Source organism: Haliaeetus leucocephalus, unplaced genomic scaffold (genome assembly GCF_000737465.1).
Source record: "Haliaeetus leucocephalus isolate CR32 unplaced genomic scaffold, Haliaeetus_leucocephalus-4.0 Scaffold406, whole genome shotgun sequence".
Classification (NCBI taxonomy): Eukaryota; Metazoa; Chordata; class Aves; order Accipitriformes; family Accipitridae; genus Haliaeetus; species Haliaeetus leucocephalus.
This window is the reverse complement of record NW_010972842.1, coordinates 6,140,022-6,153,667: the sequence shown is the minus strand read 5'-3', so window position 1 is coordinate 6,153,667 and position 13,646 is coordinate 6,140,022. Positions and strand designations below refer to the sequence as shown.

Here is a 13,646-nt window from a genome sequence, read left to right as displayed (position 1 = left end):
CCACCCTTTTTCCCCCCCCCCCCCCATTAGGCAAGGTAAACCAATATGCTTTTGTGTGTATGCTGCTTTTTAATATGAATTGAAGCCTAGAAATAAGATGCAAATGGAAGACATTCCCTTTTTTTTTTACTTTTTGTGTGTGCGTGTATATCTATGTGCATTTTGTCTCTATGTAGAAGCAGAATCCAGTCTTTAATACTATTTTGCACAGTTCAAAAAGAAACCTGTAAAACTCCCAGAATACTGGAAGAGGGACAGTTGCCTCATCTGTCTGCAGGAGCTTTCAGCAGCTGCCCTTAGTCAACAGATAATAGTCAAAATGAGTTCTGCTAATCTGAGTTAATAAGAGAAGAGGTTTGCAGCTGGGCAATAGTTCCTCTGATTGTATTTTTCTATCTTAAATCCAAGTGAGTGTAAAGCCACCTAGAGTTCAGAATTGGCAAGTACATTCTGAATACTTTGGTCTATGTGTTCAACTTCAGCTACTTTGCATCTAATTCAGAGAAAGGCCAAACACCCTCTCCCTGAGCTGTTCATGTTCTGTGACTTACTGTGGTGGAGTGCCTTTCTCTGAAAATTTTGCTGTAGAGGCATTTGTATACTGTTGAACTTTTGTCTGAAGTTTTAGAAATTGGGTCCTAGACTCTTAAAAGATATTTTGTATACTGCCTTCTATGATGGTCCTCAAGCTGTTGTAGGATCTCATTTAAACAAGGTATTTCTGTGTTGATTGTGCGGGCTAGTATTTATTGAGAAGCTGATAAATATTTTGAAAGGCACTATACTAATAGTTTCCTTTGGAAGCTGAGATGTGATTTATAAATAAGAGAAAAATCTTGTTGCTACAGCTGTTCACATAATTAAATCTCATCTGAAGTATTCTGTACAGACTTAAGCCAATTATACATAATAAACAATTTCAGTCATTTAAAGAGACCATAGTTATGAAGCTGTATTAGAAAGAGGTTTATCTACTTACATAGTCAAGTTAAAGTGATCAGTGCAAGCGTATTCATTCCAAACTCTTTTCACTGTGTAACTGAGTTATTGACTTCTTACAATGACTACAAATGCTAATATGTTACAGCAAGAGCATCGATAATTCTAATTCTAAAATTGAAAAGCTTGCTCTCATCTTGTTTCTACTTAAGTATTCCAATTTGAAAATAAACTAACTGGCAGAAGACAGTTTTTATTTCCCTTCTGTGTACCTTATGCTAAAAACACTCTTATCCCTTCAGATCAAAGAACTTGATGACAACCAGCATATTACTTCTCAACTATTTGTATTTGGGTTAAAGTAAGTTAGGGTTTGAAAGTACGCAGCTTTGGTAGGAATTCACCCGCTTTCACTCTGACTGTTCTTGACTTCCATTCTTGTGGGCATAATTATCGAAGATGAGGTGTCTGAATAACTGTTTATTGCCAATTTTGAGAAACGGTACTAACTGTATTGTTGCTAACCTGTAGCTTTGGTTATTGGTTATAGAGCAGCTTGTTGTGGGATCCTCTAGGCAGCCAGTTGGATCATGGGAAAAGGATTATGATTCCTTTGTCCTTCCCCTTCTTGAAGACAAGCAACCATGTTATATATTATACAGACTAGATTCTCAGAATGCTCAAGGATATGAATGGATCTTCATTGCATGGTCACCTGATCACTCTCCTGTAAGTAACAGTCGTCAGAGGCTTCATGTTGTTAATGATTTTTCAACAGTGCCATTTGATCTGAATCCTAGATATGAAGGAAGAGGATTTGAGAAATGAAGCATTTCCCAACCTTCCCGTCACTTCCCCCCAAGAAAACTGAGAAAAAAAAAATCTTCCTTGAAGCTGACTGAGGAGCAATATCACTGATCTAGATGGAGTCCAGCTGATCCAATTTATTTCTAGCCTGACTGGAGGAGACAAGACAATGTTTTTGCCCTGTCTGTTTGTCTGTCTTTCTGTCAGTGTTTCATGAAAATTCATTGAAAGATACAGGACAGAAATCTCAATGGGTGTTATCATAGAGAGAAGGATTATAGTGTGAGCTCAAGCTGTTTATTCTGTTCAGCTTGCTGGCTGCCCAGCTGACACTCATGGATCTGTGACCTGCCACAGAATATACTGTTTCTTAGCCAGTAGTTAGAGAACACGGGAGGGAACTGAGGTTAGAGTTAAGGATTTCTAGGACAAACTAGATTCTGGGAATGAGAGATAAGGGAAGACAGAAAGTAAAGCTACTCCAGTATTCCTACTATTTTCACTAGCAGTTAGGAAATAGTAAGACACCAAGAGTTGGAGTGCATAGAAGAGATTAGGTGGAAAAGGTGGGGTATTGTGGTGAGGATGGCATGACGGTGAAATACGGTGGGAAGATGGGACTGTTGAGAGAGGAGTAAGTGACTATGTTAGACACAAGTTGATAGGGAGCAAACACCATTAGGTCTTCTACCCCCTGAAAATTTCATTCTTCCACTCTCTAGTTGAAACAAAACTATCTGGAGTCACTGTCAAATCAAAAATAAGAACTTATTTGCAGTCTCTTTCTCAATCTGTAGTATCCATTACTACACAGACCAGTGACAAAAGAGGTAAACAATTGTGTTTTTTCCCATTTAAAATTAGTAAAGATTATGTTGACTCCCCCCCCCCCCATTGAAAAGAAGGCTCATACTCTTACTAAAGCTGCAATTTAGTTTTGGAATTACTTTGATAATAATGCATAGTATCATGCCATTGAGAATTTAATAGCCCATGTTAGTATCGTGATCCAGAGCTCTGTGGATTTTAGTCTTTATTAAGAATTACAATTTCACAATGCAGTTTCAACACTTAAAATATTTGTTCAAGAAAGGTGTTTGTTAATGCACTTGGTACACCAATATGCTAGATTCTCTGTGTACACAAAAAAAAAAAACCAAACCCAAAACAACACTGTTTTGTTATATGCTAGGTTCGTCAAAAAATGTTGTATGCAGCAACACGAGCTACACTTAAGAAAGAATTTGGAGGTGGTCATATTAAGGATGAAGTATTTGGAACGGTACAGGTATGTTTTTCTTTTTATAGTCAGGACATTGACTTTAAATACTAAATATAGTAGCTGATGTTACTGGTATGAATTTGTGGTGTTTCTGTTCTTTTTTGATTAAGGAAAAAAGAGTTAAAAGTTGTGTGTATTATTCCAATGTTAGAATGTAATTGCTCTCATTTGAACAAGTAACTAAGTATTTTTAACAACTTCAGGCTAAGAAGTCCTTGCTTTAAATAGTTATGGAAACTAAGTAATCTAAGAATAATAGGAGCCTCTCTTAATTTCATTGCCTGCATGTGAATCCTCTAAAAGCTGTAACACTCTAATTTTCAGGCCAATTGTATACAGAAGCCATTTTGGATGTATAGTTCTGAATCAGAAGCGGGCTATAACACCGATCTGTCAGCTGTTAACATCTGAAAACAAATGTTTTTATCTTAAACCAAGGATATTAAGCTATCAGTTCTTTAGAATTTGACCATAAAATGTAGCTCAAGTCCATGGCTGCCATCTTAACTTATGGAGAGAGAATTTTAGTAGCTACTGATTTGTTCAATGAAAATACTAATGCTTGACTGTTCACTTATGGTAAAATAATTGAAAAGTGCATGTATGAAATCTAACAAGCTTCTAAGGGATGTTGAAAAGCCTGCAAGTGCTGTGCATGCAAGGAAATGTGAGGCTATTGCATTACCTTGGTTTCTTTGGGAAATAAGTCTTACATGGTTGTGATGTTTGCCTGTTTGTCAGGCAGACATCAGATAGTCTTGACTTTTTAATCCATTGCCAGTTTTAAAGAAATACAAGTTAGAGTTCTCAAAGGTACAGACTTCCTGTAGCTTTCATGAAAACTGATAATTACTTAGAGATCGAAATTATCATTTCCCTTTTCTTCCTTCGGCAAAGACAGAGAGACTGCAGCAGTTATCTTCTGTTTGGCCTGTTAATTAGTTCATCATATGCACAGATCTGAACCAAAGCACAGCTACTATTGACGCAGGGAGCTGGTGCTGAAGGAAGGGAAGGAGATGGAGATTTGGGGAAGAATAGAGGATGTTGTAGTGGGGAAAAAGCTATGGAAGAAACATGGGCTGTTGTGGTGGACACACAAGTCCCTAAGGACACGAGGCTAGTAATTCTGCTGCTCACAGAGTAAATAATTTGTTATATTAAGCATTAACCTGTGATGGAGGCTTCATTAGCCTAACAGACACACTAACAAACCTCTCTGGAGAGGCTGTATTCTAGAGAAGTAGATAACTGAGTTGCTAAGACCAGTTGCATACTGGCAGAGGTCATGTTATTTTTTTCTTGCCCATTCAATCAACTAATCTCTCACTGCTACTTGCACCAAACCATTAGCAGTCTATGTAATGTGTAGAATTTGCGTCTAGCCCTACAACTCAGAGCCCAAGTCTGAGCTCCCATCTCAATTGTAAGGAGGGAGCATTGCATTTGTCTGTTATTTCAGAATGTGCTTGGGGCACTTAGAGGGCGGAGTCAATGTAACTCGCTTTTCCCAAGTTCATTATGTTACAGCTTAAAATATCTCTGAGTTGTTGGTTTTGGTGTCTTTATAAACTTCTTAATTGTAGGTGGCTTCTAAAGTTCATCTGTGTGAAAATCACAGCTTCTTCAAGGTATTCAAGTCACAAACCTCACTCAGAATCTTGGTCAGCATCCAGTGGGTTACTCTGTCTTTAATTTGTTAGACACAAGGACGGTTTAGTTGCAACCAGCTCTGTTATCCTGGTGGAACCTGGTTATGGTCCCACCTGCTACTTCACTTGAAACAAGGTATAATGGAATATTGGCACTGGAAATTGTATTTGGGAATGTCTGTCTCTTTCAGAAAGGGAAGAGCTAAGAAGGAGCTTTCTCTTTCTCCTGAGAACTCGAGTATAAAATCACATTCATATGATTGCATATGCATACTGCATATGCATACAATATGCATATTGCATAAACCTTTTATGAGTGACTACCTTAATAAACACAACAGGATTTGCCTCTGGTATCAACCTCTTTGGAGAGGGCCACAACTGACGCTGAGTATTAACAAATTCCCTCAAGTGGTTATCAGAATTCATTGCTTCTGTGTTGTTGCATCCTAAACTATTTGCAGTATCATGTGCTTACTCTCTGTCCTAAGGTAGCATTTCTGTCTCCCATTTTTTAGGTAGAAAACTACCAATAAGTTACCAGTCTGAGCATGCAAATTTTAAAAGAGAATAGATTTTTTTATTATTATTATTATTTATTAGAATTGTTGCAATTCTGTGAGGTTTTGTCCAAGAAGGCTGAATAACTTCATGCACACAGTCTTCATTAATGCTAATCTCTGAATTAGCAAGGTAATTGGGAACCAATTGTGGAAATGCTGTCCACGGTACAACTGGGTACAAGAGCAGCCCAGTGGACCCTGCTGTACAGGAAGATGAGCTGAATTTGCAAATGTACCTACACTTGTAATCCATTCAAATAAAATGACCATAACTGTATGGGAGGTAGCTGCTTTTATGTTGCATAGAACATCTTTGAACAAAACTTAGTATCAAAAAATGATCAATATTGATATTGTGCTTTCAGGATGACGTTTCACTGAATGGATATAAAAAATATTTGATATCACAGTCCTCCCCTGCACCTCTGACTGCAGCAGAAGAGGAACTTCGACAAATTAAGATTAACGAGGTATGTACAGTGTCTTCAAGCGTGGGTGGGAAACTGGGTGCAGAGTTCCAAATGTATTGTAGGGAAAAAGTCTTTCTAGGGTAGAAAAGGGCAGAACAGAAAATGGCAAGTTTCAGAAAGTTTTAGTGGACAAGAATATAGATTTATTTCTCAATGAGTTGAGACTGCAGGATGATGATGGCTGGAATTGAAGTGGCATGATCTTGCTGAGTTTGCAAGGCCTAGTGTCTGAGTCAGAGGTCTCACTACTGCAGAGCTTAATTGTTGCATTTTTGGCTCTTAACATGCTTTTAGTATCATGGGATGTGCTTCATTGTGAAGGGTGACTGAGCACTGGCACAGGTGCCCAGAGAGGTTGTGGAGTCTCCAACTTGGAGGTACTTCAAAAGGCATCTGGACAGAGACCTAGGCAACTGGCTCTAGGTGGCACTGATTGAGCAGGGCGCTTGGACAAGATGACCTCCGGAGGTGCCTTCCAACCTCAACCATTCTGTGATTGCCCACATACGTTTCCCATGGTGGTAGAAACTGTAGAGAAAACATAAAATAGCAACTGTTGCAGTGAATGATTGCCAGGAGTATTTCAGCAGCCTTATTCCTAGAGGAAACGTACTTAGCTTCCAGGACCAGTGCACTTGTCTTTGAGAGGAAGTGAACGGAATGCCAGTAAAAATAAAATAGAAATCCAAAACAAGTAGCTAGTCCTTTTAAGAGACTGATTTGCTTTTGCTACAAATGCTTTTATAGAAAAACCTCTAACAAATGCCTTTAACCAAATAGTTTGAGGTTTGCCAGCTAGCTAGTGACTGAAAAGTTTCAGAGGATTTTTTCTCAAATTTTTCCTTCACTTGATCACTGTTTGTGTTCAGGCATGTTTTAAAATAGGTCATGTGCTGATCTTATTAGTGCTTTAGGCTTGTATTTTACAGCTGTGGTACATGTGTTTGAAATATGATTTGTTTCTGCAGCTGGATACCAGCAAACCATCGTGTTAAATGCAGCTCTGAATCTTCTCTCATGTTTTCACTCTACTGTGCTTTTGCTTGCAACTTTGTTGTTTACTGACTTTTTTACAGTGGTATCTTTTGTTATTTTCCATGTCTATTTTTGATTAATCCAATGTAGAAGTGCATTCATCATCATCAAACACTGCATTTTACTTGAACAGCTTTTAAAAAAAAAAACAAAAAACAAAACCACTAATGAATGTAAAACTTTTGTGGTATTGATGATCACTTCTGGTATTGGTATTATCTCTTTTGCACTACATACGCTGTGTTTAACAGCTGATTCATGCAGACTAAAACTTTATGTGCTATTATGAAACTTCAGCAGCAATAGCTGTGCTTTTCAGAGATACGTAAACTGTAGATTGCTGCCATTTTGGCTTTGTTTGAAGCATCTCGCAATACATTAAAATGTCATTTCTCTCTTCATTGTTTCCACCATTATGAAGCCTGTAATTAGACTCAGAAAACTATAAAAGCTTTCTGATTAAAAAAAAAAAGAAAGAAAAAAGAGTTTTCCATATGTATATTCTTTCATAATTACCCTAAGAAATATTTTACTGGGTCAGATCAAAGGATCACCTAGTCTGCTGTCAAGTCCCTGAGGGAACAACAGCACAAATCTGGGAAGGGTGTAAGAACATGGCAAGAAGGCCATGATAATTCCCTTGAATACTCTTCTGTTGCCTTAGCGTTTGCAGGTAGGGATCTTCCTGAGCAAGAGATGATGTCTTACTTTATAATTGTTCTTAATGGGTTTTTCATCCATCATCTAGTCTTGTTGTTTTCTAAATCCACATAAAGTTTTTGTTGGCCACAGATCCTATGGCAATGTATTCCACAGCTTGACAAAGTACTATGTAAAGAGCCACTGCCTGCTATCTACTAGTTTATTCTGATATCCCTGCAGATTGTGTGGGGAAGGCAGAGAAAAGTCACTAAGTCATTCCTCGGTTTCCCCCTCCCCTTTGATAAAGCCAACTGTATCCCAGAAAGCCACTGTATCCTGGGCTGCATCAAAAGAAGCCTGGCCAGCAGGTCGAGGGAAATGATTCTCCCCTTCTACTCTGCTCTGGTGAGACCCCACCTGCAGTACTGCGTTCAGCTCTGGGGTCCTCAGCACAAGAAAGACAGGGACCTGTTGGAGTGGGTCCAGAGGAGGCCACAAAAATGGTCAGAGGGCTGGAGCACCTCTCCTATGAAGAACGGCTGAGGGATTAGGGTTGTTCAGCCTGGAGAAGGCTCCAGGGAGACCTTACTGCAGCCTTCCAGTACTTAAAGGCGACTTAAAAAAAAGATGGGAACAGACTTTTCAGTAGGGCCTGTTGCAATAGGATGAGGGGTAATGGTTTTAAACTAAAAGAGGGTAGATTTAGACTAGATAGAAGGAAGAAATTTTTTGCGATGAGGGTGGTGAAACATGGGAACAGGTTGCCCAGAGAGGCTGTAGATGCGCCGTCCCTGGACACACTCTAGGTCAGGGTGGAGGGGGCTCTGAGCAACCTGATCGAGCTGAAGATGTCCCTGCTCATTGCTGGGGGGTTGGACTAGGGGACCTTTAAAGGTCCCTTCCAACCCAAACCATTCTATGATTCTGCTATATCCGTGGGCCTCTGTATTCCTTATCAGTTATCTCTTTCAGGCTGAAGAGTCCTAATCTAGGTAGTTCTTCCTCCTAGAGAAGGCACTCCGTACTTCTGATCCTTTTGCTTTTCTCTGCAGTTTTTCCAGTTCTGCTATAAAATTTATGAGATGGAGGGATGGGGAAGCCAGAACTGTATGTGGTATTCAGGATGCAGGCATGTTACTGATATCTACAGTGTGTAATGATGTGTTCTGTTCTCTACTCTTTTTCTAATAATTTTTAACCTCTCAGTTGTGGGTGGGGAGTGTTGGGGTTTGGTTGGTTTTTTTCTGGGTTTTTTTTTTTTGGTTTTTTTTTTGCCAAGACTGGCCACTGGGCTTATATTTTCAGAGTCATTCAGTGTGACCTGCAAGGTCTTGCTCCTGAATGGTAGTAGCTAGCTCAACCCCGTCACCATACAGGTAGAAGAGAATTGTTTTTTTTCCTTCTGCGTATGTTACTTTACATTTATTCACAGGAAATTTCATCTGCCATTTTATCCACCAATTAGCAGCCATCACTAACAAATCTTATGGTGTGAATTTACTATTTTTAAGTGACTTAGGTGTTTTTGGTTTGCTTTAATTATCTGAAATATGTTGCAGTATGGACAAGTAGATTTTGTTCATTTTCTTAAATGTGGAGTTATGATGGGTTACTCTCTTCCCTTGCCTGTCCCCGCGTTTCACAGCTCACTTTTATGTTTGGGGTTTTTTTCTACCTGCATTTTTATATGGTTTCTATAGTATGGTATTTTATTATGGTTTATTATTTTTGTGATGCGTATTTTATGTTTATTAATCAGGCTTTTATGCAGATATATTTTGCAAATATTTTTTATATAACCTCCTTCATAAATTTGTCAATCTTTATACAAAAGTAAGCTCTTCCACCTGCTTTCTTCTCCTCTTTCCTTGTTTCTGACAAGCTGTTCCTTAAAATGTGGAGTATAATTTAGTGTTGCCCCAAGTATCTTTGTTTTTCATTTTTTTATTAGTTTGTGTCATCTTTCATTAGTGTCTCTTTTTAATTAAAGCTGAACATCTTCTAGTTGGTAGATCTGAGACCCACACTTTCCATTTTGTACACTTTTCTGATTTTTGCTGCTTCATCACCAATGTTAAATATATTTGTGAAATTATAAAAGGAAGTCAATATATTCAAAAGCTAATACTTAGACAATAAGTTCAGACTTGGGAAAATGAAGCGGGAGCTCATTTTGAGAGAAACTGCATGAATGTTAAGATAAATATAAATTCTTGAAAAATGGCTTTAAAATAACTGTTCTTTTCTCTCAAGTAATTTGTAACTAACATAACTGGATTATGAACAATTGTCTAGCTTGCAGTTACCTTGGATTTTTTTACTTTATGTTAGACCTTTTAGAGGTTAAAACTTAAGATTTTGTTTGGTTTTGTTTGCTTTCTTTTTTGGTATAGGCTTTTGGTGGGAGGGTGTTGAAACAGGAGGGAGGGAAGTTACTTTGTTTTTCCTTCAAGAAGATCAGTTTGTCTCATAAGACATAATTTCTCTTTTCCTCTGAAAATTTTGACTGCCTAGAAATGACATTTGTATGTTTCAATCTAAAATTTTTCAAGATACAACAAAGTTTATGAGCAACACTGTCAGTTCAAAAGTATAACACAGCATATGAAAATCAAGCTCTTTCCTCCTGGCTTATTGTACCTTTATACCAGAATTTAACTTAGAGCTTCTTCACTGACACTTGAGCCAGTTTTCCCTCTCATGATTCTGTTGGCTCTGCAAAGCCAGCTGTTTCAGAGATATGAAACTGTTTTCAGGTTAGCAAACAAACATGACCTGTAAATTAAAAAATGCAAATCTGTTGTGTAAGGGGGTGATATTTTAGGGTGGTTTATTCTTGGAATAGCTACTGCTAACGCTGGGTGTAACCATATGCAATGCATTGTCAGTTATTGTATGAAACCAAATAAATGCTTGCAAAGGTTTCCGTTTACATCTCAATTGACTTGTGTTCCAGGTACAGACGGACATTGGCGTAGATACCAAGCATCAAACGTTGCAAGGAGTAGCATTCCCCATTGCTAAAGAAGCTATTCAGGCTTTGGAGAAATTGAAAAATAAGAAACTCAATTATGTACAACTGGCAAGTATAAAATACTTTAACTATTTTTTAATAGTGAGTATAAAATATATTACCCGTACATTAAACAACATGCATTCATGACGTACACTCATAAATTATCATTCTGTATTAGATTAATTCAAATTTTTTTTCCCATCCTGTTGTGTTCTCTGGTTTGCTTTCTGTGTATTAACTATATTCAGGTTTGCTTTGTTAACAGCAAATTGATATGAAAAACGAAACTATTATTTTGGCCAACACACTTCATACTGAACTTAAGGACTTGCCAAAAAGAATTCCAAAGGATGCTGCGCGTTACCACTTTTTCCTGTATAAGCATGCCCATGAAGGAGACTATTTGGAATCCATAGGTATGAGAAGATTTCCCAATATGAAATTTCATTGGCTTGTTTCAAGTACTTTAGTAATTCTGAGGTGCAGAGAAAGATGTGTCATAAAAGTAATCTATCAGCATGAGCATAAATTTCAGAGTCATTTGGTTGTGAAACTGACTTCTGAAGAGTCCTTATGTTTAGAAAGCAGTGAGCTATCTCTTTTGATTATGAACACCCATAAATCAGTCATCATGTGAAAACATAAAGATACTGGCCATTCTCTCATCCTCTATTTGAAATGAAACACTTGCTGAAGCAAAAAAGATCCCCAAAAGAGGTGTCACATTTTTCCCCTTTTAGACTGCATAGTTCATTTGCATTGCCTCCCTGCTGTAAATGAGTTTATGATACCGGTTTTGATGGAGTGTAGTTATGGTCTGATTTGTGTTGTTTTTCTGCAGTTTTCATCTACTCTATGCCAGGGTACACCTGTAGTATACGAGAACGAATGCTCTACTCTAGTTGCAAAAGTCCACTGTTAGAAATTGTAGAAAGACAGTTGTGGATGCCGATAATTAGAAAGGTAAGTACACTGGCTATACTGGTATTTTCTCTATCCCTCTGTTCCCTTCTTAATATCTAACTATAACTGGCTCTGCCACCATGTTCTCTAAACAATGAAAAGTGTTGTGTAACTATTAAAGTTTGTCCTGAACAAGAAATACTTGTTGATAAAGCTCCAGATACAAAGTTAAGTCATGGAAGGCTTTCTCTGGTTATTTCTACACTTTCATAGCTTTAACAAACATACCCTTGTGCATCAAGGGGAGTCTCTGAGAGTACTTTGGAGGACTGTTTAGAACTAACATGATTTCTTACTAAAAGGCCTGTCGTATTTTGGACCACAACACATTGCTGTTGTTAAACACTAAATTCCTTTAAAGCCAAGGTTATTTAAGGATTTTCAAAATAATTTTAAGCTGCAGTTCTGGAACTTAAAACTGCTGCCTTGGGAGTCCTTGATGGGCCAAACAAGAACTTGCAAGTAAGCTGATCTTTTCACATGATAGAGATTTTACTACTATGCAATAAGTTGCTTCTCACTTCCAGAGCAGAGACCATAGGAATGGTCTATAGGAATGTGACCTATGGTTACATTCTTAACATATGTGCTGTGAATTGAGGCTTGGTTTCTGTGGGGATTACGTCCACCTAAAAACCAGCAGAGTTAATACTACCCATTTTTACTGAGGTGACATGAATTAAGTAGATTATCACTATGTGTTTTTATATGTAGTTATTAGAAGCTTGCTTTCTACAACAAAATAAAGGCACCATGTGACTCCTGAAATTCCTGTAGACCTGTTTCTGAAGCATGTACTTGTAACAGCAATACTGTGCCTGGCTGGCAGGTCTGTCAAGTGCTATGGTTGGCGGGCCATGAAGTGCTGAATGCTCAGCAGAGCAGGGCCGAAGGATTTCTCTGAATTCTGAATTCCTGCAGTTCCGAACAATGGGGTTTGGCTTGAGAACAGTATTTTCTTTCCATTCAGGTTTATACGCTTAAATTTTAAAAACCAAAACAGCCCCCCTTTTTGTTCATTAACCTTATTTTGGTTTTTCCCTGGCTTGAATACTTGCTGAGTTGCAGTAGCCAGCTAATCATATAAGCTGTTTGTACTCCTCCCCTTCCATCTCAACAGACAACAATATGTATGCACATTGCTTTTACAATTACTGAAAATGAGTTTTAGTGAAAAAAAATTAATTCTTAAAATGTGGAGGTTGCGTTGGGACAATGAAAAGTTTTGATTTTAGAGGGGAAAAATAAAGAAAGGAAATTGTAGTTCTGAAAGATCCGCATGCTGCTTCCTCACCTCTTATTAAGGAAGTTACTTTACAGATGAGTAAATAAGCACTTGTTTCCACATGGAATGTGTACTCCTAGATAGTATTAACATATACACTGTGCTAAAGCTTGGGACAGAGGAAGTTTCTTGGCATATGTACTGTGTAGTTGTGCTTATATTTCAGGAAAAATAATTAAATTAGGTCACACTTAATACTGGTAAGAGTATAGTGGATTCTCAGAAAAAATATCCAAGATTGCTCAGGGCATTAGGCACAAGTTGGAGAATATTTCATGCTAGATTCTGAACATTATCGCACATACGGTTTTAATATAGTATTTCGAGCTTCAGCAAAATTTCAAAATGTTTTTAAACAGGTCTTTTAAGATGAATAATGTAAACGTTGTTTTTTTTCCCAGATTGAAATAGATAATGGTGATGAGTTAACTGCTGACTTTCTTTATGAAGAGGTTCATCCAAAACAACATGCTCACAAACAAAGTTTTGCTAAACCAAAAGGTCCTGCAGGGAAGAGGGGAATACGAAGACTGATTAGAGGTCCAGCAGAGACTGAAACTCCTAGTGATTAGAAACTGTTGTTTGCATTTGTTATAAAGTATTACAGTAAGAAATGAAATTCTGGCTTTTGGTAATGAACTGAAATCATTCCATTCATAGATGCTAGGGGAAAAAAAAAGGCTGTTTTTACTCTTCTCTCTTCTGACCTCAACACTTCTTATATTGTTACAGGATTATATTTGTTGACTGTGTTTTATGACATGTGGAAGAGCTAATTATTTCAAAGCTAGAAGAGGAAAACTAAGCTAGTACCCCTTTATTTTAAATTAGAATCCGTTATTTAATAGCTGTACATGTGACCATAAACTTTTGCAGACTAAGATTATTAAGCCCATGTATTCTGTGGGTAAGCTGCAGCTGTATGCCTAGATAACAAACCTGTATTCTTATGAGTAGCCTATTGAAACCCATAAGGCTTTCCATGTGGGAAG

At 37.7% G+C, this 13,646-nt stretch overlaps 1 protein-coding gene across 1 annotated transcript in view; it reads left to right on the top strand.

Moving 5' to 3' along the window:
- TWF1 (twinfilin actin-binding protein 1) overlaps positions 1-13,490 on the top strand; it is a 17,937-nt gene extending 4,447 nt beyond the window's left edge. The window contains exons 3-9 of the mRNA XM_010574109.1: positions 1,490-1,668; positions 2,939-3,034; positions 5,609-5,713; positions 10,347-10,472; positions 10,672-10,822; positions 11,248-11,369; positions 13,056-13,490. Coding sequence (XP_010572411.1) covers positions 1,490-1,668; positions 2,939-3,034; positions 5,609-5,713; positions 10,347-10,472; positions 10,672-10,822; positions 11,248-11,369; positions 13,056-13,226 — 950 coding nt within the window. The 3' untranslated portion in view covers positions 13,227-13,490. The remainder of the gene's footprint in view (positions 1-1,489; positions 1,669-2,938; positions 3,035-5,608; positions 5,714-10,346; positions 10,473-10,671; positions 10,823-11,247; positions 11,370-13,055) is intronic.
- Positions 13,491-13,646: the final 156 nt, after the last annotated feature.